At 36.5% G+C, this 26611-nt stretch overlaps 3 protein-coding genes and 1 pseudogene across 4 annotated transcripts; 2 read left to right on the top strand and 2 right to left on the bottom strand.

Annotated features, from left to right (window-relative positions):
- Positions 1-1659: 1659 nt before the first annotated feature.
- On the top strand, positions 1660-4173 carry LOC143539395 (pentatricopeptide repeat-containing protein At4g21300-like). Its single transcript, XM_077032731.1, has one exon. The coding sequence runs from the start codon at positions 1660-1662 to the stop codon at positions 4171-4173; it is 2514 nt and encodes an 837-aa protein (XP_076888846.1).
- A 2300-nt stretch (positions 4174-6473) lies between these two features.
- Positions 6474-10313, top strand: LOC143539373 (DEAD-box ATP-dependent RNA helicase 5-like; annotated as a pseudogene). The gene is made up of 13 exons (XR_013136427.1): positions 6474-6975; positions 7390-7514; positions 8281-8388; positions 8494-8574; positions 8653-8731; positions 8846-8931; positions 9015-9071; positions 9172-9239; positions 9342-9410; positions 9506-9599; positions 9674-9838; positions 9910-10002; positions 10130-10313. The product of XR_013136427.1 is annotated as a DEAD-box ATP-dependent RNA helicase 5-like (transcript).
- A 1069-nt stretch (positions 10314-11382) lies between these two features.
- Positions 11383-11823, bottom strand: LOC143539394 (DNA-directed RNA polymerase III subunit rpc9-like). Its single transcript, XM_077032730.1, has one exon. It carries the CDS (start codon positions 11821-11823, stop codon positions 11383-11385), a length of 441 nt encoding a protein of 146 aa, XP_076888845.1.
- Positions 11824-18154: 6331 nt separating this feature from the next.
- On the bottom strand, positions 18155-20157 carry LOC143539372 (uncharacterized). The gene is made up of 3 exons (XM_077032708.1): positions 19609-20157; positions 18794-18956; positions 18155-18684 (listed from the first exon to the last, which is right to left on the bottom strand). The coding sequence occupies exons 1-3, from the start codon at positions 19666-19668 to the stop codon at positions 18155-18157; spliced, it is 753 nt and encodes a 250-aa protein (XP_076888823.1). The 5' UTR covers positions 19669-20157.
- Between the last annotated feature and the right edge of the window lie 6454 nt (positions 20158-26611).

Below are 26611 nucleotides of genomic sequence, written 5' to 3'. Positions count from 1 at the left end.
ACAAGCCCATACAAAACATACAAAAAACCCACAAACTAACTTAAACTCCAACTATAAAATAACGTAATTGTTTAATTCATGCATGTAACCTTTAATTTTAATACAAAATGTACACCTAAAAGTTTATGTTTAAGTAGAAACCAAAACACATTAAACCAGAAAACTATATATTCACAATAATATTAAAAAAAGAAAGATAAATAAACCCGCATGACACGTGGGCTAAAAGCTAGAGTAGATATAATAAATGTTTACTAAAAATTCCTATGTGTCATTCTCTGGTTGCTTCCCGCCCACTCTCAAACCACCAGATTACTTGATTTGTGATTTGAGGCTTCTCATGCAATTGACCAAAATTCACGGGTGTGAGTCTCACCAAACTACGATAGTCCTTAATTGGGTTATAACATCTTATTTATTTGTGAAACCCTTTATAATCAAACATTAATTTCCGCGGGTCATGGGTCTCACCAAATCGGATAGCCCATAAACGGGTTATAACATCTCATTTATTTGTGAAGCCCTTTCATCATCAAACCCTAATATAATTTCTCTCCTATACATATTTTCTGTTGCCGGTCTATCCTCTTCATCACCTATATCAATCGCTCCTTTCTTCTTAAGATAAATACTTGTGTTCATGTTTGTTCGTTTAAAAAAATCAACATGTTCGTGTTCGTTTATGTTCGTTCGTTAAAAATCTTAAAAACCTACACATCTCGAGTGAAATAGCCCAAACGTTGAAAAATATAATTAACATAACAAACTAATATATGCATATTAAATCAAAACAAAACTACGTTAAAAAATAAAACTAATCATTACAAAATATAAAATGGTAAAACGATTAAAAACAAAAATCTAAATAGGTATCTTAGTTTATAAAAATATAAGATGAATTCAATTATTTTTTTTAAAATTTGATATAGTTGACTAAAATATGACCAGTAAAGAAAGTCATTTAATCATTGAGGATATCAAGAAATAAAAAAAACGGTTTTTTAGAACAGCTTTAAAAAGTTGGATAACTACCTACGTTAAAGGATTGCAAAAATAAAAAGTTTTAATTAGTTGAGATAAGCCTGCTTACCTTTTAAACATTTATTAACTTATTCCAGCTAGTTATGAACTTTTTGCAAGAAGGTGGTCTAATGATAAAAAGTCATTGCAATCATTACTCAATTATTATTAATTAAATTAAATATAAATAGTATAAATATTTAATTGGTTAGAGTTTACAGAAAAAACCAGATTAGTTGAAGGATCAAAGAGGGTGTCGTTATGTGTACCAATTTTGTGGCACTTTCCCATCACCACGAGGCCCATATACAAATTAAATAAATTTTGAATATCTACCAACCATGGCTGTTATAATAGAATATCTAGCAAACTCATATATTCAGCAGGTTTGCAGCAAACCAACTTTACAATTTTTGCCAAAAAAAATTGTAATTTTGTAACAGTAATGATGCTTTGAACGATGCTTATTGCTAAAACATTGTGTTTGGAGATGAACAGATTAAAAACTCTAATTATAAATGAGATTTAATTTATGCACACCACATGTTCGATGAAATGCCTGAGAGAGAATTTGAGTTAATTTTGGACTTTGTTTCAGTTCTTCTACAAGGGATGTGATTAATAATGCATTGACATAAAATGTACCCAAGGAACATCTCATTCGACAAGAGATTTTCCCGAGCAGCATCGTCGTTAAGCTCGAACACGTCGGTCGGGCTTTTCAGATACACCAAGGAGGATTTAATATCCAAACTTGCATCAGTCTTGCAATCTTGTTCACACCCTAATCCTGAAGTAATTAAACAAGGCCAACAAGTACATGCTCAGTTAATTATTAATGAAATCGACCATGCGGGTCTATTGGGTTCAAGATTACTTGGAATGTACATACTTTGTGGGAAATATATTGATGCAAGGAGTATGTTTCATAAGCTTGATTTGTTCTATGCATCCCCATGGAATTGGATGATTAGAGGGTTCACTATGATGGGCTGTTTTGACTCTGCGATTTCGGTTTACTTTAAGATGTTAGGATGTGGAACTTGTCCGGATAAGTATACGTTTCCGTATGTGATCAAGGCTTGTGGGCAGTTAAGAGCAGTCGGGTTAGCTAAATCGGTTCATCGTACGATTCGGATGATGGGTTTTGAGATGGATGTTTATGTCGGTAGCTCGTTGATTAAGCTTTACGCTGAAAATGGTTGCATTGGTGATGCACGCCGACTGTTTGATAAAATACCTCAAAGAGATGATGTATTGTGGAATGTTATTCTTAATGGTTATTTAAAACACGGGGATTCAAAACATGTTTTATTACTGTTTAACCAAATGAGAAGTTCGAAGACCCGACCAGGGTCGGTGACTTATGCGTGTGTTCTGTCTGCGTGTGCCTCTGATGCAAAGATTAAACTCGGTACTCAAATACATAGTCTTCTTATTAAATGTGGACAAGTGGCGGATCCTCAGGTACTCAACACGCTAATTGCTGTGTATGCAAAGTGCAAATGGTTGGTTGATGCTCGAGAGTTATTTGATAGCATACAAGAACCAGATTCGGTTACTTGGAATGTTATAATTGGTGGGCACGTGCAAAATGGACTTATGAATGAAGCTTTAGATTTACTTCGTGAAATGATATTATTTGGAACCGAACCAGATACCGTCACTTTAGCAAGCTTCCTCCCGTCTTTATCAGAGTCTGCATCTGTAAACCAAGGGAAAGAGATACATTGTTACATTCTAAGACAAAATGTACATTTGGATGTGTTTTTAAAGAATGCACTTATTGATATGTACTTCAAGTGTCAAGAGGTCGAAATGGCACAAAATGTTTTCACTTTTAATACTGACATAGACATTGTCATATGCACTGCTATGATATCCGGTTATGTCCTTAACGGGATGAACTTTAACGCTTTGGAGATTTTTCGGTTTTTGCTTGACAAGAAAATGAAACCGAACGCTGTCACACTTTCAAGCTCATTACCTGCGTGTGCTGGTTTGGCTGATATAAAATTAGGCAAAGAGTTACACGGTCAAATTTTGAAAAACGGGCTGGAAAGACTGTGTCACGTGGGGACCGCAGTGATAGATATGTATGCCAAATGCGGAAGGCTTGATCTTGCACACCAAATGTTTGTGAAAATGCCTGAAAGAGATTCAGTTTGCTGGAACTCCATGATTACTAGCTTTTGCCAAAACGGTCAACCTGAGAAAGCGGTTGACCTTTTTCATGAAATGGGATCTGAAGGAGCTGTGTACGATTCGGTAAGTATATCATCAGTTCTTTCCGCGTGTGCAAATATGCCATCACTCGGGTTTGGAAAAGCAATCCACGCGTTCATGACACGAGGCGCGTTGAAAGCCGACCTCTATGCAGAGAGCGCGTTAATCGACATGTATGCTAAATGTGGAAACTTGGAATATGCAAGAAGTGTTTTCAACACAATGCAGGTTAAAAATGAAGTATCTTGGAATAGTATTATATCCGCATATGGAAACCACGGTCATCTTCAAGAATGTCTTTTATTATTCCACCAAATGAAAGAATTCGGGTTCCAACCCGATCATGTCACATTTCTTGCAATAATATCCGCGTGTGATCATACTGGTTTGGTTGATGATGGTTACCATTATTTCAAATCCATGACAAACGAGTATGGAATAGAACCGCGTACGGAGCATTATGCGTGCATAATCGATTTGTTTGGTCGCGCGGGTCGGTTAAACGAAGCATGTGAGATTATAAAGTCAATGCCTTTTGACCCGGATGCTGGTGTTTGGGGCACGCTGTTAGGGGCGGCTAGGGTTTACGGGAATGTTGAGCTGGCGGAAACCGCATGTAGTCGTCTTTTTGAGATGGACCCCACAAATTCGGGGTATTATGTTTTGCTTTCTAATGTTCAAGCTGATGCTGGGAAATGGGAAGGTGTTAACAAGACAAGAAATATGATGAAAGTTAGAGGGGTTGAAAAAGTGCCTGGTTATAGTTGGATTGAGGTGAATAATGAGACCCATGTTTTCGGAGCTGCTGACAAGTGTAACCCGAGGTCTGGCGAGATTTATAGTTTGTTAAAGAGTTTTGGTTTGGTGGTTAGGGATGAAGGATATGTGACAGTTGAGAAAGAATATGATAGGGTTTTACTAACATGATCATTTTGTATTGGTGAAAGAATATTATAGATGTTCAGTTATTGGTGAAAATTTTTTATTAGGTTACATATGAAATATTAATAGAAGCTTACAATGTGATGTTGCTGTTATAATTAGATTGCCACCTGAAGCAGCTTATTAGATTGAAATTGAAGCCTAAAAGTTTACACAATCTGGTGTAGTTTGTGGTTGGAATTGATGTACATTTGATCATTGAAGCAATTATTATGAATGAATTATGGGTATGGTCAATGATGTCACAGAAATGTTAGTCCAGATCAGACTGATTGAATCCAAACACGAAATATATTTATTTGTGTTGTGTATTCCAAACACGATCTGTTGACGGTTGGCTGTAATGGGATAAACGGGTCGTAAAAGATTTTGTAGACTGAGAGATCAGTTAGCAAGTAGGTGACCCGCCAGTAATGCGTTGAACATGTCTACCGAATATCATTTGTTTAGTTAAACAGGTCAATTCGATCAGGACCTCATTAAACATGCTAGATGTCACAACTTTGTAAAATATTTGAAGTAATCATTATATGCATACATAAATAAATTATGAATCATGCATAAGCTTTGCAAAAACTTACGAAATACTGGATTTTTAAATCATGACAGCCAAGTCTCTGCTAAAATTTTAATTACATATTTAACTCATCCAAATTCAAAATACCTCCTATATTTATTAATTAACTAGTTTATTTTTTCTACCAAGTAATTGCATTTTAGTAATTGAAAATAAATAATGCTCCTTCCTCTTTAGACATTTGTTCCCTGAGCAAACATAAAATAAAACTCCCAATCTTGCATCCAACCGAAGCACATTCATAATCGAACGAGCCCAAGAAACGTTATCTTTAGTATTGAATGGACTTGATGCTCACCTGAACCCGTTTAAGTTTGCTTGGTTCTCGAGTGTGGATGGCACGTGATAGTACATACGAGCGGTTTGAGGGCAGTGAGAATGAAATCTAGCAATCATTCTCACTCCCACACCCAACATCTCCATATATTTCCCCATTAAATCAATTATAAGGACGTTTAAGAGTTAAGACCATCATAATTGACATGAAGGAAAGTGAGGACAATATATAATCTTATCCAAGAGTGTAAAAACATGTAACATGGAGAATTATATGGGAAATTTGTGGTGATTGATTTGCTTTGAAAACGGTCAAAGAAAGAAAGATATAAAAAATTTTATGTTTAAAATGCCTAAAACAAAAAAGTGTCAACTAAATGTAAAGACTTGTTAAAGGTATTTAAAGTAGTGTTTAAATGCACATACTTGTCTTATAATGCAACATAACTCATGTTAATACTTTAAGAATGCAACATAAGTCATGTTGGTTGAGTAATATTAGGTTCGCTAAGATGAGTCCAAAATTTTTTTTACACCTTTACACATATATGTTAAACAAATGATGCAAACTCTAATGGATGAACATATATTATTAGATTGATAGTAGTAATAAAAAAAAATCCAATTAACTAGTTTAACATGGAATACAACAAGCTATGATCTAGTATGTAAACTTGTCTCACCGGTCACCGATCGTTGATTCAACAATGATGTACAAATAAGCATCATTCTAAAGGGGGTGCTCTAGTGGTAACTAGCATTATTGCTCTTTTCCTCACCAAAAAGGTGAGGATTCAATCCTGAGAGCCATCACTCAATTTTTCTTTTTTACTTTACGAGTTTTAACCGTGAATTAACGACCTAGTTGTTGTTAACACAATTTGCACAAGGGTTTAACATACTTTTGTAGGTTTACAAAATTAATCCATCGGTTTTTATTTGCGTTAGGTTATTTGATTTCCGTTTTTAATTTTTCCATTTTTGAATGTCTTTTCGATTTAACACACACCTCCAAGTAGAGGTGCACAAAATACCCTGTTCCGGACCTAGAACCGGTTCTTACCCGTACCTAACCTGCGGGTGTGACCTGGTATTAGATTCCCTGGAGCCGTACAGGGAACCGGAAATACCCGGTCAAAACCCGACCTGACCTCAAACCCGAAAACCCCCTGATAAGCCTGTCAAATACCAGAAATATGTTCCTACCTGACCTGATTTTGATTTTTGTTGACCATACTCGAAACCGGTTTCTACTCAATTCCGGTTCTTAAAAATACCCGGTTTGTGCACATAAAGTCGATTCATTTTTGCCATTTTGTAAATTAAAAAGGACAAAAACTAAAAAACCCCAAAATCCACAACCTCTAAAACCCTAATAACTCATCTTCAAACTTCTCTTTCTCTCGCCTCACAGTTTCGTGTGGGCGTTCTTTCATACACCAACAAACTCCTCCAAGATGCCAACAATCACCGACACCAGCATCACCAAACCCGACAAAAAGACCAAGAACAAAGACCACAAACGAAAGCTTCAAGACCAAGACCAAGAACACTCCGAATTCGAACAAACCCACAAAAAAGAAAAAACAAGAAAAAACAAGAATCCGTTATTATAAACGAAACCCTTAATGGGTCTGAAGAGTTGAGTGAAAAGAAGAAGAAAAAGAAGCAGAAGAAAGAAGAAGAAGAGGTTAAGAACAATGGTAATGGTGAGGTTGATGAGGTTAGAGAAAGTGAGGATAATGTTGTGGTATCTGGGAAAGATATCAGTGATGTGAAGTACAAAGCTTTGAATTCGTTTGCAGAGTCTAAGTTGTCTGATGAGTTGTTGGAGTGTTGCAAGAATTTTAGTAAGCCGTCTCCGATTCAGTCGAATTCGTGGCCGTTTTTGCTACACGGGCGTGATTTTATTGGGATTGCTAAAACTGGTTCTGGTAAGTTGAATTGGATTGTAAAGCTGAGATTTTTATGGTTTATTTGGTTTTGATTGTAAAGTTGTGATTTTTATGGTTTTTGATTGTAAAGTTTAGGTTTTTATGGTTTTAATTTGGGGTTTGTTTGGTTTGGATTGTAAAGTTGAGATTTTTGGGGTTTTTGATTTGGGGTTTATTTGGTTTTAGTTGAAAAATTGAGACTTGTGGTTTATTATTATTTTTTTTCCTAACTGATTAAAAAGTCGAGTGTTTTTTTTTTTTTTTTTTGGGTGGTTTTTGATTTGGGGTTTATTTGTTTTTGATTGAAAAGTTGAGATTTTTATGGTTTTTTTGATTTGGGGTTTATTTGGTTTTGCTTGTAAAAGTTGACTTTTTTATGGTTTTGTGATTTGGGGTTTGTGTGGTTTTGATTAGGGAAAACACTGGCATTTGGGATACCTGCAATGAATCACATTTTGAACAAGAGGCAGAACAAAACAACTAAGAAAGTGACCCCGCTTTGTCTTGTGCTTTCACCAACAAGAGAACTTGCTCAACAGGTATGCATTTGATTTCAATTAAATACAGTTAGGGTTGTAAACAAACTGAATTGTTGGCCGGAAGTTTGTTTATGTTCGTTCGATTAGCAAATGGACAAACATGAACGATGAGTTTCGTTTGATTAACTAAATGAACGAACATGAACATATGTCATGCTCATTCAAATGTGTTTGTGAGCGTTTGATAATGTCTTCATTTACTTTGATTATGCTTGTGAATGTTTGCTTGTTTATGTTTGTTCATTAAAGGTTTTTAATATTTTTTAATGACTTTTCTAATCTTATCATTAAGATTTTAGCAAATTTATTAACTATAAAACAAAAAAATATGAGTATTATGTGATTAGTTTATATGTAAAATTAAAATATGAATGTTAAATAAACAACACAAGTTTGGAAGCCTGACCGAACCTTTGGCACTGACCATTCTCGGTTAGCCAAGTCAAATAAAACATTATTTGTGCTAGTTAGTTTGTATTTGTGAACCATTTCCAAACAAGTTCATTTCTTAATGAACAAACATGAACAGGGAATTTCGTTCGGTTAAGTTTCATGAACCGTTTGTTTGTTCTCTAAAAGCTTATCGAACGAATATGAACAAGGCCTTGCTTGGTTCGGTTCGTTTAGAGCCCGGCATATAGTTTTTAGAATGCTTGATGGCTTTGATAAGTAAATGATTATACTAATTTTAAACTTGAAAAGAAAGATTATTGGATGATGTGATTATTTTTTGTATGGTTTCACTAATTTGTGTTTAATTTGGCAGATTTATGATGTTCTATCTGATGCTGGAAAACCGAGTGGTGTTCGGTCAGTTTGTGTGTATGGAGGAACTTCAAAAGGACCTCAAATATCTGCTTTAAAATCTGGAGTGGTAAGATCACATATCCACTTATGGTTGTTAACTAGAATTGAAACAATTGTATTATACATGCACAATTTCTTGCTGTTATCTAACATATTCTTTTTTTTCTTATAGGATATTGTTATTGGAACCCCGGGACGTTTGAAGGATTTAATAGAAATGGGCGTGTGCCAGTTACAAGAGGTCTCTTTTGTGGTAAGAAAATGAAAATTTTAAAATGTGTGTATATATTTCATTGGAAAATACAATTATTGAATTTGACATTTTTTGCAGGTGCTTGATGAAGCAGATCGGATGCTTGATATGGGATTTGAACCAGAAGTTCGCTCCGTTCTTAGCAAAACAAGTTCTGGTATATGATCAATTTTAATTCTAGTTTTGTTATGGAGTAATTGGTTTGGTTTAAAAAGTCAAACTGCAGCGTTTTGTTTTATGTATTCTCATGCTTCCTTTTTATAATCTGCAGTTCGTCAAGTTGTAATGTTCAGTGCAACTTGGCCCTTAGCTGTGAATCAACTCTCTCAGGAATTTATGGATCCAAATCCTGTTAAGGTGATATTTGTTGCATATAATTTTGTACCATTGTAGGCTGCACTTGTCTTTTATCAGTTTATGCAACATGTTTTTTTTGCCAGGTTGTTGTAGGATCTGAGGATTTAGCTGCCAACCATGATGTCATGCAGATAGTTGAGGTACTGTGAAATTGTGAATGCTTGTGATCTTTTCTTTTTAATACAATTTTATGTCTGCTTTTGAGTTAAAAGACATAAAGTTATCTTGCTTTAAATGTAGGTGTTGGAAGATCGAGCACGCGATGAGCGTTTAGTTACATTGCTAGAGATATACCACAAGTCAAGAAGGTTTTTCTTTCTTGCATTTATGCATTTATTTTTTCATGATGGTTTCACTTGTGAACTTTAATCTTTTACACAGTTGCTAATTTTGGAGCGTGAATTTTTCAGGAACCGAGTTCTAGTCTTTGTTTTGTACAAGAAAGAAGCATCCCGAGTGGAGAATATGCTACAAAGAAGGTAACTTTCTTTACACATTTTTGAACATTAGTTATCTTTTTAATAGTTGATTTCAAGTTATCAATAATTTAATATCATTAATCTTGTATTTATAGGGGTTGGAAGGTTGTTTCCATTAGTGGTGATAAACAACAAAAGGCACGAACCGAGGCACTTCAATTATTTAAAGATGGCACTTCACCTCTACTGGTAAGGGAAATGTTTAATATTTGGATTAAAATATTCAAACCATGATTCTTCATAACTTTTTTCTGTTTGTGCAGATAGCAACAGATGTAGCTGCTCGAGGGCTGGATATTCCCGATGTGGAAGTTGTAATAAATTACAGCTTCCCATTGACCACAGAGGATTATGTTCACAGAATTGGAAGAACGGGCCGTGCTGGTAAAAAGGGTGTTGCACACACTTTCTTCATGAAGGAGAATAAGGTAATCGCCGTTAATATTTCCATTGCATTCTTCAATCGTGACAACTTAATTAATACAAAAATGCATTTCAGGCGCTCTCTGGTGAGCTGATAAATGTTCTTAGAGAAGCGGGACAGAATGTGCCTACAAACCTCTTGAATTTCGGTACTCATGTTAAGAAAAAGGTTTGTGCTTTATTCTTTTTGAATCTCGGTTTGACTTTTTTGGTCAATGGGTTTCTTCTTTTTAAAGTCCGAATTCATTTGGTTGTGTGTGTGTGTGTTCTTTTTTTTTTTTTTTTTTTTTGTGCAGGAATCAAAACTGTATGGAGCCCATTTCAAAGAAATTTCTGCAGATGCACCTAAGGCCACTAAGATTACATTTGACTCTGATAATGAAGATTAATTAGAAAATTTTGACTAAAAGTCATGTTTTGTTTGTAATCTTTGGATATTTTTATTAAACGCATATTACTGTTACAATTGTTTGGTTTACTTAATATTATTTATTATAATTTTATATGATTATATTGTCTTTTTTACGATTTTTTTCTGTTTTAACTGTCATTTTTTAAACTGAAAGTTGAGACTTAAAAGTGCATTATGTGTTAATTCGTGACACCTTCAAATTAGATAACAAGCCAAAACAAGTTAATTATTGTGTAAATAAAGACGTGCTCAAATGGGCCAACAACTATTCATCGTCGTCGCTACTGCCTTACCACCGCTGTTTCAGCCGCTGCCAAATTCATACATACACATATTTGCTGGCAAGTTATAAAGCGTAAAGCAGTAACCGAAAATCGGTCTTCTCTTTCAAAATACGATTCATATAATGTTAGTACTACACTTCAACAATGAGTTGCCAACATGCATTTTGCACCCTTCGTCACACAGGAAGGTTATTCCAAACCCTAACAATCGATTTGATGGATCTTTCGTACATAAAGTCACATAATTTTATCCGCTGCAACTGCCACAATCCATGCCACCTCGTCAAGTGGTTGTCACCATTGTCGGTATCACCAGCATTGCCACCGCCACCACTCCACCTGTCGCTGTTAGCCGTCACAAAAGTATAGCAGATGTAACCATTTTGATATTTTGTTCTTTTTTTAAAAACGACTAGTTTCATCCCAAGGTAATTTTGGTAAAAACCTTTTTTGACCCGAACTTATTTTGCTTATTACGCTTTTCGACAATAACCAAAATCGATACTTTTTAAAAATGGACTGTTACCCAAACACACTTTGCCTATAAAGCATTCTAACCTGAACCTGTTTGACCCGTTACCATACCTGCCCCGACCCCCCTATTTTGTGCAGCTTACTTTTAAGCGGCAAAAATGACCCATTCACCTATTAACGAGTTCATTTGGGCAGAAAAAGAATCGCATATGGGTTGATTTAAACATTGTTAACTTAAACAACAACGGGTCTCTATAACACTTCTAAACTTAATTAAATAGGTCCAAGTGACAATTTAAAACATTGTTAACTTACATGAATCCGGAAACCAAAATACCAAGACCGATCTTAGAGTAAACTAAAACACGATAAAAAGAAATCATTCAAGTGCCGCTTCCACATTACGTTCCTCGACCGATTCTTCAATACTTTTAATTCGTTCACCAGACTTAGTTTCTTGTTTATCAACAGGAAACACTTGCATAACCAACTCAACCAATTCCTCACTATTTTCTACTCGTTCCTCGATGTTTTCAATCAAGGGGAAAATTTCTGCACCCGAAGACGGTCTAATGTTGATGATGTTAACAATCTCATTCTTTGTAAGCTTGTATGGCTTACATTTATCCACAAACTCATTAATACTCTCTCTAGTCTGACTAGCAGCCGCGCCCTTCGCCAAATTGTCGTAAACCTTGAATTCCGAAGGCGCTAACGGAGCGAGAACCCGAGTGGGGTCTTTTGCAGCCCCTCTGGATTTTAAAAAATCAAGCACTTCGAAATTTGTAAGCGGGCCAGCGTGTTCTACAAGTATCTTCATTGCTCGAGACACGAAACCTGCAGGCGAAGCATAGGGATTCACTAAATAAGCTAGGATTGTATACTGCTAATCAGCAGTGAAATGTATGATATGAACAAGTTACATGCTTCCATATGCAAAATTAAAGCTTTGCCATTGCAAATAAAAAGTAAATAAATACAGGCTCTAACTATTCCTTGTGCCAATAATTAAAATTTAGAAAAAAGAATCGTTTTGACCCGAGCCAAATTGAAACATTCTTAAAATGAACCGTGTTTGCACAATCTAAACCTTGCTATTCTCCTCAAACCCTAACTCCATAGCATGGCTCTTCTCTCTCTCTCTCTACACACACACACACACACACACACACACACCATCTACAAACCCTTTCCCCATGATTTTTGCATAATTAACCCTAAAATTCAAGTTTTTAACACGTCACAATCCAACAATAATATACAACATACTATTACCAATCTAAGTATATAATTGCATAAAATCAATCAATTGGACTTTTTTATTTTATGGAGTAAGTTTTTTTAGTCCTAAAATTACCTGAGAGTTGAGGCAAAATCAGAAAGCAATGACGACGGAGGAGCGTCGAGAGGGTGGCTGGAGGCAGAGAAGCGCGGCGGCGGCGGCGGCAGGGGGTGGGCTGGTGACGGTCCGGCAGAGGCTTGAGCTGCAGCTTCTTTTCTGTTTCTGGTCTGATGTTATAAACTTCTGAAGCCCTAATTTCTAATTTACTATTGACTATTTGACTAAATTAAAAAATATATATAATATAGCAAGAAAAGGTGTAAAACTGGTGTAGAGGAGCTACGAACCTAGGACGTTCCAAACATAAAACCAGGATCTTTTCCACTATAGATACAGTGTTAATTTATATAGGGTTCTTCAAAAATTTTCTATATCACTTCTAAAGAAATTTTAAAAAATATTGGTGTCCCGGGACCACGACAGAAACTATGTAGGTCCGCCCATGTAGGGCTGGCAATTTATATCAGATACACGAATACACGACACGAACTTACACGATTTTAACAGGCAATAGGTAAGGCCTTAACAGGTTTCATGTACTAAACAGGTGACACGAATCTACCTATTAATTTTCGTGTCTAAATAGGTAAAATACCTGCTTACCTGTTAAGTACATGTTAAGTACCTGATTAAATTTTTACAATTAAATATATATAACTACAAGTTATCCTAAACCCTAAATTTCTGAAACATTCTCACTTGCTCTCAACAGTCCATTCTCACGACATTACCAATTAGGTTAATACGAATAATTTGACTGTTGTAGGATTGATTTAAGCTCTTATCGTGTATTATCGTGTATACTAGGTATTAACAGGTTCGTGTTCGTGATACAGGTACACGATAAGTTTTCGTGTCGTGTACAGGTATGCACATTTCGTGTTCGTGTCTTATCGTGTACGGGTATACACGATTACACGATATGCCAGCCTACGTCCCTGGTTGGTGCCATCATTGAGCGTGCTAAACTAACGATGGACAGTATCATGTCTGAGATATGGGCACACCTGGGCTATGAAGAGGCATGCCAATGAACGCCATCGCCGTCTTTAAGACAACACTTACTTCCTAAAAAGACGTCGTCATCACCCTTTATTATGCGTTTTTAAAAGCATTACCAGCCCATTCTTAATCCATATTTCTATAATTACACTAAAAATCATTACATTTTCTATCTCTTTTATTTAAATAATACTTTTTCATACCTTTATCATTATATATTTTTTTTCTCTCATCATCTCACAAAAGTTTTCTCAAATTCATATTTGAACAGTAATATTTTCTCCCTTCTTTATTCATAATAGTCGCAACCCTATCTTATAATTTACAAAAAAAAAAAAAAGAACAAACTCACATTTTTTAGGAAATGGATGGGAATTCTTTAACTAAGTTTTTATTTTACCAAATTATTTGAGATATTATAAATATTAAGAGTTTTAGGGGTATGATTACCATAGAACTAGTAACTTCTCGTCACAACTACTAGATAAAAAGCAAGATATGGCTAATCTTATGATGTGAGAGTTCTCATCCCATCTACTATCCCTAAACCAAAAATTACACTAAGATCCTGTTTGTTTTTGAAGATAAAAACTGTCTGCAATCTGATTTCATCTGATTTTATGTCTGCAAGTCTGAAGGTCTGCAATCTGAAAATATAATACTGTTTGTTTTATAAACTGGGTATCGTCTGCATAAGCTGAAAATTAGTTACCTATCATACATATCACAGTAGATAGAAGTCATTTAACGTCTACAAACTAGTAAAATAGTTGGCGGTGGCCGGTGGTGGTGGCGGACGGTGGGTGGTGGTGATGGACGGTGATGGTGGTGGGTGGTGGACAGTGTTGGTGGCGGATGGTAGGTGGTGGGTGGTGGTGGCGGACGGTGGGTGGTGGTGGTGATGGACGGTGATGGTGGTGGGTGGTCGACGGTGTTGGTGGCGGATGGTAGGCGGTGGCGGATGGTGGGTGGTGGTAGTGGACGATGGTTGTGGCCGACGGGTGGGTGGCGGTGGTGATGGATGGTGGTGGTGGGTGGTGGATGGTGTTGGTGGCGGATGGTAGGTGGTGGTGGGTGGTGGTGGTGGACGGTGGTGGTGGATGGTGGTGGTGGTGGTGGGTGGCGGTGATGGACGGTGGTGGTGGTGGACGGCGGGTGGTGGTGGCGGACGGCGGGTGGTGGCGGCGGCGCATGATGGGTGGTGGTGGTGTTGGACATCGGGTGTTGGTAGGATGTTAAGAAGTGTGAAAATGTGTGAAGAAGTTAAACAATAGCTTCTTTTTTAGACCATAAAAGCAATTTGCAGATCTTATTTTAAAAAAAAACAAACAGTCTTTAGAAGCTTATGTCTGCGCGCCCGCAGACATAAGCCTCCTGCGGATGTTTTAAGCAAAAACAAACACCACCTAAACCTCACTACATTTTCTCTCTCCATTTCAATTAAATAATACTTTTTATACCTTTTATCATTACCTTTTCTCTTTCATTCACTCACAACCACTCTCAAAATATATTAAAAAATTATAGGGGGTGAACAGTAATTTTTCAAATGTACAGAAAAATCACTACTTTTTCTAAAATATAAAAAAATCTTCACTCACAACACCCTAAATCACTCTTTAAATTATAAAAACACCCCTCACATTAAATGAGGGGTTGGAGGAGAATGCTCTAAGTATACAAGAATAAAACGGACGCAAGGAGTATGGACGAATGCCATACAAGTTTATATTACTAACAAGTTGTAGAAGATTGAAGCAGTTCGTTTTAATTGACTCAGATACAGATCATTCAAAACTCAAGAAGATAAAATGGCACAAATGGAAGAAAGCAGTAAACTAATTAAAGGCGATGACACTCAAGACGAGTTGAAGGACAATGAAGAATTTGTTTATGTTAAGATCAAAGAAGAGAGCATTTACTACATAGGCACAAAAACCGAAGTTAAATGACAAGAACCTTCTACACAGGGGCGGATCTACCTCCGAAATGAGTGATTCATCGGAACCGCCCGAGTTTCGAAATAATAGTGTATTGATATATAGAAAATACTAGAGTGAACCATCTTATAAATTACAAGTGAACCATCCTACTTACAATACAAGCAGTTGGTGTCGTGGATAAGTCATTGTTTTGGTAAATTGATGGTCACGGATTCAATTCGGTGCACCACCACTATTTTTTAAAACTTTTTTTTTTCTAATGCAACTTTTTAGAAATTTAGGGTTTTATAAAACAGTTATACAAACACAAACGCCACTCTCTGCCTCTCCCCCTCCACACTCCATAACGACACACCACAGCCAGTAAACCACTGGCGACCACCGTTGCTGCTTTTCCGACCGACCACAGACCGCCGTTGCTCCTTCCTCCGATCTTGCTACTCTTCCTCGGATCCTCCCACCGTGAAGTTATGTTTAGATTCACTTGTTAATTGTTCTTGATATTGTTAATTGTTAAGTTAATTTGTTAATTTTAGTTTATAATAACAAATTAAACATGTGATAAAGCATTATTATGTGGAGGAACATTAACACTCTGTTTGTATAGCAATTCTATGTGTGCAAATAATGGAAATCCCTTATGTTTGTCTGTTAAAGTTGAGTCTAAGGTGCCTTTTGTTTTTGCTTAAAACGTCTGCAAGGGGGTTATGTCTGCGGGTGCGTAGATATAAGCTTCTGAAGACTGTTTGTTAAAAAAAAAAGATTTTAAAAATGTTTTAATGTCTTAAAAAATAAGCTATTTTTCAACTTCTTCACACTTCTTAACATCCTACCAACACCCACTGTCCAACACCACCACCACCCACCGTGCGCCACCACCCACCGTTCGCCGCACCACCACCACCCACCACCACCACCACCACCCACCGTCGGCCACAACCACCGTCCACCACCACCACCGTCCATAACCACCACCCACCGTCCACTACCACCATGCACCAACCGCCGTCCGCCACCACCACCCACTGTCCGCCATCAACACCGTCCACCACCATCCATCACCACCACCATCACCACCCACCATCGGCCACAACCATCGTCCGCTACCACCACCACCACCCACCATTCGCTACCACCACCATCCACCCACCGTCCGCCACCACCACCGTCCGCCACCACCACCGTCCACCACCACCACCACCCACCGTCCGCCACCACCACCGTCCACCACCCACCACCACCACCGTCCACCACTACCACCACCCAACGTCGGCCACAACCATCATCCACTACCACCACCCACCACCACTGTCCACCACCCACCTACCACCACAACCCCCCCGTTCGCCACCACCACCGTCCACCACAACCGTCCATCACCACCACCCACCGTCCACCACAATCGTCTGCCACCAATCGTCCACCACCACCCACTTCCATAGTTCGTGCACCACCACCAATTATTTTTGCAGTCTACAAATGTTAAATGATTTCTATCTACTGTGATATGTATGATAGATAACTAATTTTCAGCTTATGCAGAGGATATCAAATTTATAAAACAAACAGTATTATATTTTCATATTGCAGACCTTCAGACCACATTTTCAGTTGTAGACATGAAATCAGATTGCAGACATTTTTTGTCTTAAAAAACAAACACCACCTAATCAACATATTCAGTTTAACACGAAATCTAACATTCAATCGTCTCAAACTAATTATTTGAACAATTTTATAATTTTTTAGTTTGTTAGATTTTAATTTGCTACTTTGTAATGAACTTTACGCGAACCATCGAACCGACCTGAACCGTCAAACCGACCCAAATTTTTTTATATCCAACCCCATCTAAAAATAGTGCACCACTTAAAAAAAATTTCTCAATTCGCCACTGCTTCTACAAGGCGTTCTTGATAAAGGTGAAGAAATACATGATGGTAATCAAGACATGAAGAAGGATCAAAGTGCAAGTGATGAAGATTGGGAAGAAGATAAAGACCCTGTTATATTAGAAAGTGAAAATGTTAAAGCATGGAGATTTTGAAGGCATGTATTAATAAATTAGTGGGAAGATATTAGACTCTAGTTTTAGTTTGATTAATCTATGTGGGCCAAAGTTTATGGGTCATATTTTAAATAGTCAAACTAAGTTTATATTGTAATTAAGTATGCATGTAAAGTCTAGGGTATATAGTGTCATAAACAAAACTTGGTAACTACGAAGATTAGGTGTCCATCTATAAGGGTTGTTTGAAATGTTGCAACCTTAACGAACACACATGTTCGTTGTGTATATATATAGATCGGCCGATGTAAAAAACAAGCACATTAGACTATCAATTCAATAAAAGTTCTTGTTGATTCAATCTATATTCTACATTTATTGCATGCCAATTGTGTGTTAAGAGAGATTCTGAGCAACAAAATCACCCCATCATTGTAATATGTGATGATGGACGATGAAAACAAATTAAGAGAAATCCTTGTATTCTTGAAATTTTTTTATGTTTCTTGGTTCCATCCTGGCAGATTGAAGTGAAGATTTCATCATACAAACATGCACGATAGATGAGACATGAATTGATCGATAGCTACAAAATTACAATGACACTACAAGATGTGATAATTTGTATTCAACCTTACAATCGGTTGAATTGAGAAGCTTCAAAATAAAATAAGACACCAACAATTATGCCTTTATAACCATTAAGTGACTTAATTTAATCCGTTTTTATTTTTAAACAAAACTACGTAGTTTTGATTGTTTAATCGGTACACCACAATCACACTCTCACTTTCCCCTTTGGTATAGGGGTAGCCAATTTTACATTAAGTTAAATTGTAACTCTTCTTTAGTCTCTCTATTCAATTTGATCTATCAGCTCTTCAATATTATAATCAGGGCAATCCATGAAATCTAGACCATCGATGAACGGATCATTCTTATCTTGATAGTCCATTTCATCTAAGTCTGGCACGAAACCAGGACGGGCACGTTCAGACTCGATCCAAGCTTCAATATCGCTAGTTTGAAATGCAATTTCATTGGTCAATTCAGCTACCGCTTGATTGATTTGAGCTTCAGGGAGAGAAGAAGCTCTGGCAGTTGTATCTGGCATCCATGGCCCCACAGGAATTTCTACGTTCCTACATAGATCACTAAAGTCCATTTCATCAATGTCTGGCATGAAACTAGGACGGGCACATTCAGACTCGATCCAAGCTTCAATATCGCTAGACTCATATGCGATTTCATTCGTACGGGATTCAGCTACTGTTTGATTGATTTGAGTTTCAGGAACAGAAGAATCTCTGGCAGCTGTATTTGGAATCCATGGCCACACGGGAATTCCTACGTTCCTACAAAGATCCCTAAAGGCGCCTGGTTTAACTGCTCAATGACGTGCGTATGCCAAAAAAAACTTAACAATTACAATACATGACACAAATGTATGCAATAATCAGGTTATATTAATTATATGTGGATGAATGAAACTTACGTCCAAGTTTTTTTGCAGCCTGGGCCTTACTCAGTCCAAAATATGGAACAAGACAACAGTACTTGGTAACAGAAAATGACTTTGTTTTACGGAACCTTTTTCGGCTGTTGATATCAGTCCTTCTTGGGCTATCCAATTGGATTGAAGATTTCAAACCGGCACGCTGCATTACGTTTGCTATTTTGGTGAAGCTGATCATAGTATCTAATAATCTAAACAATTGGTGATGTGATATTTTCCTTACATTTCAGGTTCATTTCAAGTAGAAGTTTTTTCGAGAATTAAAATGTTTAGTATCATGTTATAAATAAGTACTAAGAGCATTCTCATCCGGTTTCCTATCCCTATCTCTATAATTACACTAAAAAACACTACATTTCTTTCTTCTGTTTAATTAAATAATTTTTTTTTCGTACTTCAATTATTAAAGTTTCTCTCTCCATCCTATAATTTACCAAAAATCACTTCCCTTTCCCCAAATTTACAAAAAATCACTACCTTTTCTCTTCCACACTATAATTTAAACTCACAACCACTCAAAACCCCACCCTATAATTTACAAACTCCCCTCACAAACATTTAGAGAACCGGATGATAATGCTCTAAGGTATATTAAGTGAAGATAGTTCAAATTTTGATAGAAACTAATAAAATATTAATACTGATTGTAAGATAATGTAATGTTGTATACTAAGATGTACAGTATTTAATTAGGTCTATACCTAACGTACACAATTAACAATATATGAGCTTAATTATCTGGTTAAACATATACTGTATACGAAAATACGTAGATTATTAAAGGCAGGACAAACCTCAAGGGCTCTGTAAACTACAAGAATATCATTGTTATAAGACTCCTTTGGTGTATCCATGACGAACTCAACCACACCAACACATGTATTAGCCTCAATCACAGGCAAAGCAAAGGATCCCCATATCTTATTGAAAATCGCCTCTTCACACGGTGGACGATGATCCGGATGGTATCTATGCACATTTTGTGTCTGCTCAGGAGTGGAGTTCAGGAAGACACGGCCAGGAAGGCCGAATGCTACTTCTTTCTCAGAATCTTTACACACATAGATTTTGTGGTCTAGACAGGCTTTACGGTATGCCTGGAGTTCTTCGTTGTCTCCGGAAACACCAAAAGGCTGACACGTCGTAGTAAGCACATATGTGTTTCCAATTCTCTTAGCTGCCCAATACTGAACAAGAACAGATGGGTTTTGACATAAGTACGTTTCGATCGCAGAAGTGATCTTTTTCTTGACTTCATCAGTTGTGAGAACACAAATATCTGTAATGGTCAAACTATTAATTTGATGATATAGCTAGGAGCTAGAATATAGCAGCACTAAAGTTTTGAGGAAAAGAGTGGCCATTATTAACTAACACACAACTTCATGATGAGAATTTAAACTGCAGAGTTGACTCAAACAACTTCAATGCAAGTATTTGGCTATGATCAATTTGTGGGACATTACTGTAATGAATTTAAAGAAGTTTTAACAAAGTCAGAAAGCATGATCTCTCAAGATTGAATGAAGAAGCTCCACAGACTCATAATATCTTGACACATACAAGTCTTTTTACAACATCAAAAGTTACTAAGATCTGAAGGAATAACGATCGGCAAACAGGATCTATTTCGTAATGGACTAATAAAATCCATTTTTTCTTGATCATATCAAGCTCCTCTCTTCCCCCCCACCCCCCAACTCAATAGTAATAAATAAAAATAAAAAATATATATATCATATAAGGATAATAGAGTGGCTTCATAGAAGGGGTGCAAACGATTGAGCTCGGATCAATAAAAAGCTCAAAACCAGCCGAGCTTTTACGAGCCCGAACTCAAATAAATCTCGCTTAGTTATCAAGCTCCACCCGAGCTTATTCTCGTTTAAAGCTTTCCTCATAATATATAAAATAATTAAAAATTTATATAAATTAATGAATAAATAATAAACGAGCCGAACTCATCATTGCGTTATACCAAGTAGTATCCCAGATAAAGGTAACTCTTAGCATCTGAGAAAAAGTCGAAAAAGATGGAGGTACCCACGTCAGATCTGAAAGTGTTAGGACAAGCCGAAGAAATTGATCTGGAGATTAAAGAACTCATATAGAAGAACAAGTGTGTGTGTATGTGTGTAGAGAGATCGAGAGAGAGAGAGAGAGAGAGAGGGGATCTTTCGGATAAACTGAAAACAATAAATATCAAATAACATGACATTACTGGTTTCCTAAAAAACAGTTAACCGTGAATGAACCATAACTTGTGTTAGTTGAACTCACAGTGTATGACTGGAGAAGGCCTAAAGGGTTCACCAGCTGAAACCTCGTATTTCCAGAAATAAGCCATCAATAACCAAACTCGATCGATCTTCTAGTTCCAGAGATGATCAACTATGGCAGTTTTCTTAAGCTGTGACCCGATTCAAGCATACTTATAGAGCCAGGCCAGAGACTAATTGAGTGTCCAAATAGATTGTTTGACGGTCCAAATAGAGGGCAAAAGTACTCGAACCACATTTTAAATTTGCCTGTGAAAGGAATCATTTGACTAAATCCACTAGATGGGCAATTCAATTTTGGATTATTTTACAATTTTTTAAAATTAATTTGTTGCTAAAAATATAATTTTTTTAAGTTTAGAATACATTTAACTTGATCCTCAAAATATGATTTCAATTTTCTATGATTTTATAATTTTATTTAAATTCCATGATTACTGTTTTCTATATTTTGTTTTTATTTTATTTTATATAAACGGGGTACTTAGAACACTTAAAATATATGAGAAAACTTAAACAAAGCCACTATATAAACAGTTTTTGTTTTTCATTTTCTTACTTTTTATATCTTTTCACATTTGTCATTTCTAATATGGTGAATATATTTTTGTTTTTACATTTTCTAAAATTTAAATCTTTAATATTATGGTATGTAGGTAGCTGGCAACATTTACGCCATTGGTCCTCAGATCAAGTGGTTGTGTTGATGTATCCAAAGACTTCATTAAAGTCGAGGAGGTTTTAGGTTCAAGTCGCACATGTGACAAAATAAGGGTTTCAAGTTAGGCCAAAATGTTTTTTTTACTTAAGGTGGGTCTCCTCTTGATACTGGTCTCCGGGTTGGGGACTGACCAAAATATATTGATGTATGAGCTTTCTCTTTAGAGACGTGCCCGCCTGGAGCCCTGCATTTACAACAGTAGTCTGTTAGTGAAAAAAAAAAGGCAAGCTACATTTACAACTGTCGGCACAATTAAAATTTTCAAATTTCATTTCATGTTTTAATTATCCAATTTTGTAATTAACTAATAAGTTTCCAAATGCAATGTCAGGCAAAATCTCCCTTGTATGGTTAAAAGATAGAACTGAACTTATTATGGGGCAAACTGGTTTGAGAGTTAATTAAATACAAATAATATTTATAGTTTTGATGCAATTACTAAAAAAATATATGTGTTTATAGAAGCCGTTAAAGAAACGAAGATGTATTGGTTTTTATTAATCTTAATTATCATCTTTTGGTCAATGCCGATCCTCACTAACGAATTTGCTGACAACGATACCACCTTTTATCATATTTTTTCCCAACGGTCCACGTCTAACAGAAATCTAATGCCGTTAGTTGTAGGTCACTGGAAAAACATTTTTAGCCTGAAAACTCACCTTTTTTTTTTCTAAAAAACTCAACAATTTCTTCTCAAAGATCTTTGTAACCTTAGATCAGACCTTTAGGAACCTTTTTTTTAGTAAAAGCCCAATTATTGAGGTCACAGGAACCCTAGATCCATCGTTAGAATTGGTTGGTGGTGGTTGGTTGGTGGTGGAGGCGGTGTTCAAGTTAAGTTTTATGACAAAAATGTGACTTTTCCAGCAAAAAAACATTTTTCCGGCGACCAACAAGTAACAACGTTAGGATCTGTTGGTCGCAGACAGTTGAGAACAAATACGTTAAAAAATGGGAATATCAGCAACCAATTCGATAATTAAAACCAACAGCGACCAAATAATGATAGTTGAGATTAATAAAAATCAATACAAGTAAAACTCTCTATTTTTTCCACCTTCTACATGTAATGATAAAGAGACAGACTTAAAATACGTCAAATCATATGAGGTGGCTAGCCAGCAAATCGACCCCTCACTTAATATGACCTGGTATACAACCCCCTCAATGCTAATATCTTCATGAACTCCAAAGGTGGCCTGCTATTTGCACCTAGGCTAGCCTTGTAACTACGATCCAAATAACTCCCACTTTTTCATATCCAACAATCATGTGATGTTTATCTACCGATAATGCCACCCCTCAAGGCCCTCAACCGTTATCCGATATGGTTTTCTCAACTCAAATTACTCAAGTACCCAAAACCCGGCCAACATCAACCACAACTGATCGACCGCCTCAAAACGCAAACATAAAAGAAGAACTAAGCAAGACGGAGAAAAAGAAACGAGAGACGTAAAGAAGTGGAAAACAAAGGAAGAGATCGCGTTGGCACGTGCATGAATTGACTCATCCGAAAACTCCATTTAGGGTAAATTCTTTTCGTACATAATCGTATTTATAAACGTGTGTGTGTGTGTGTATATGTAGGGGACTAACGCTAGTTTTTTTCATCGCAGGTGATTCTCAAGATAAATTGTTTTTTAGGCGCCTGTGCGTGAATTTTTTTTTACTACAATGGGTCTAGGTGAATACCACAAACCTGATTCCATCTATAGCAAATATTGGACGGCAATGCGAACAAACACAAGCAACTTTAACAACGCGTACAACGCCTTACAAACAACCATAGACAAAACGGTGCAAGCGATACCAACGTGATGACGGAGGCCCATAAACAGTATAGAGCCGAACATGGACACTATTTAGCGTCGGTGGATCCTTGGAAAGAATGTGTAAATTCACCAAAGTGGGTGGCTGTCATGCCACCTCTTTCCTGACAGTCCAAAACATATACTTCAGCCAAACCAACTTTGTCTCATGCCACGTCAGATGCTCGTTGTCAAATAAACTTAAAACAATTATCATGATTTTGTTTTTGATGAACCGGAGAAGTAGTTACCTCGCCCCATCGATCGAGATAAAACACTACTAAAAAATAGACCCAATGCAACTTTTTAATAGCAGCTATTTTCAAATTAGTTGCATTTGATGCTAATGCAACTTCGTTGAAGATAAAGGTTGCCAAATTAAACCACATTTGCAACCTTTTTATGAATAAGTTGCGTATGTCATTATAAATTGCAACTTTTTTCATGAAAGGTTGCAAGTTTTATTGAATTTTGTAACTTTTGTTAAAAAGGTTGCGTTGTTAAAACTTAGATACAACTCATATTTTTAATGGTTACGTAATTTAATGAAAAAAATAATAATAATGAAGTTTATTTCATATCACGTAAAAACTAAATAAGTAAATAGATAGAAAAAAAATTCAGTGGAAGATATGTGAGTTACATATAAAAATGTAAGAAGGAGATAAAAGTAAAGACACTAAAGGCAGAAAAAGTCAGCATGGTTTCGAACCTGTGATGGTCTAATAGACAATAAACAAGCTAACAACTACACCACAGGACCAAACTTGTGTATTTTGAAAATATCTGTTATTTCAATAGTATATAGCGGGGACCATTTCACACCCTACAATAGAAACGTACCAAACTTTTTGATCCTCAATCATTGTAAACCTAATTTGTAAACCAATTACACGAATCTTAACATTAGTTTGATCCTCATTAGTCTATGTTAATACTGAGTTTGATATATTGATGTAAAAATTATGTTTGAACTCCCCAAGAGTTTTAGTTTAAAAGGTCCCTTAAAATAATGGGCTTAAATAAATAGAACACGAACAAAAAAAAGTGATCATCTAACTGTTACAAAATAAAAGGTAGACATTTATTGTGTTTTTGTAAGCTTTAAAAAGTATCATTATTAGTAACAATAATATGTTATGACAAATAAAAAAGAAGTATAATGCAAATAAGATTAGTGCCCCCACGTTTTAGTCTTTGGTTACCGATCCATTTGATTGGAGAATACCCATATGATGAAATTTGAAGATATATGATATACGGGGCAAATTAGTCATTTTAGAAAATTTAAACAGGAGATATTAAGAAAATTTTGAACTTTTAGTCAATGTTGACTTTTTTTAGCCTACTCTAAAGCCCGGAAATTTTGACTTTTTGACTATCCGTGGGTCAGCGTTTACCATGAAAAAATCAATGGTTCTGCATATTTCAGTAATAATAACATTGCGATACAACATGCAAGCTAAAACTAAAAAAAAAAGAAAAAAAAGCATCGCAGTTACAGGAGGTCAAAAAAGAAATAAAGGTAATCAAGGAAAAGGAAATAAACAAAAAATATAATAAATCTTGTATGGTGAAGGTTGCACCTCATAAGCTGGTTTGTTCAAATAGATGGTGGGCTGCACTTAGTTATTAGGTTAGTTGTAGGTTTGGATCACACAACTATTAAGATTGCTTTAAGATATTATACCGTGGAACAAAAATTTAGTTAAGGAAAGTGCTAAGTTGCAAAATGTAAGGCCCCGAACCCGGTAGCCCTACTTTAGCGTCGGATTTACTCATAAACACAGTCCTTCAAATCAGAGTTTATTAAAAACTTTTTGCGGAATATAAAACATCAATCATTTGTTACAAAACATTGAATCTTTTCTTTGATACCATGACACAAAACTTTATATTTAAAACATCTTTACTTATTTCTTCAGATGCCAGCCGTTCAATCCATGCCGTGTGTCATCCTCATGCTAACTCTGTAATCAGCTCACCTGCGTGCATACTAAAAGTCAGCTACGCTGAGTGAGTTCTAGTTAATCAAGCAACTCATCATACAACCACTACATACATCATATGCGTATCCGAAGACACGTAGTCCACTATCTGACCCGCTACTGTTTAACCACTTAATTACCCTTACAGCTTAGCCACTTAATTACAAAGGCACGTATAGGCTTTCCCTATCACGCACTCACGCTATGCCACTTAATAACGAAAGCACGTATAGGCTTTCCCTATCACGCACTCCCGCTATGCCACTTAATAACGAAGGCACGTATAGGCTTTCCCTATCACGCACTCACGTTATGCCACTAACACCCTTACTAGACTCTTGCCACTTCTAACACACTCTACCTCTACCTGCCTATATCACACTTCATATCAATTCGGTATTTACGTAATAAACATGTTACATCATAACATTCATACACACTATCAACCACTTGGAATTTACTATCCTTGGTGATACGTGCAATATCCGAAGATCGTTCACGTACCGACAAGCATTACAAATATATACCTCGTATAACATCTATAGCATACACTTACCACTTAAGGTAAGTGTATTCACACTTCACATCGAGTATGCACACAGCCCCGAAAACATAACAAGGAAATGGGGCTAGAAACTCACCTGAACACGGTTACGTTCTCCGTTGATCGTAATCCCTTTCTTCAGTTGTGCACGGCTGACTGTATAACAAGTATACATATCAATTTAACTATCACTACTTATAACAACTTTCTAGTCTTAATTACTACCCACAACGAACAGGGGTCCGGGGGCAGCGCCCCTGGCAGCGGGGTTCTAGGGGCGGCAGCCCCTAGCGGGGTCCAAGGGGCAGAGCCCCTGGCTGGGGTTAAGCTGCCAGGTCAGCTTGGAAAAATTTTATTTTCGATAACTGCCTTATCATATTTTCCATTAGGTTTTTAATTTATTTTCTAAACGAACTTCACTTCAGGCGAAGTTAAACCTTAGGCGAACTTG

This window comes from Bidens hawaiensis, unplaced genomic scaffold, assembly GCF_021521415.1.
Source record: "Bidens hawaiensis isolate Kalapana, Puna unplaced genomic scaffold, B.hawaiensis_p1.1 tig00011868_1, whole genome shotgun sequence".
NCBI lineage: Eukaryota > Viridiplantae > Streptophyta > Magnoliopsida > Asterales > Asteraceae > Bidens > Bidens hawaiensis.
Note: the sequence above shows the minus strand (reverse complement) of the source record. Positions and strands in the feature narration are given on the sequence as shown.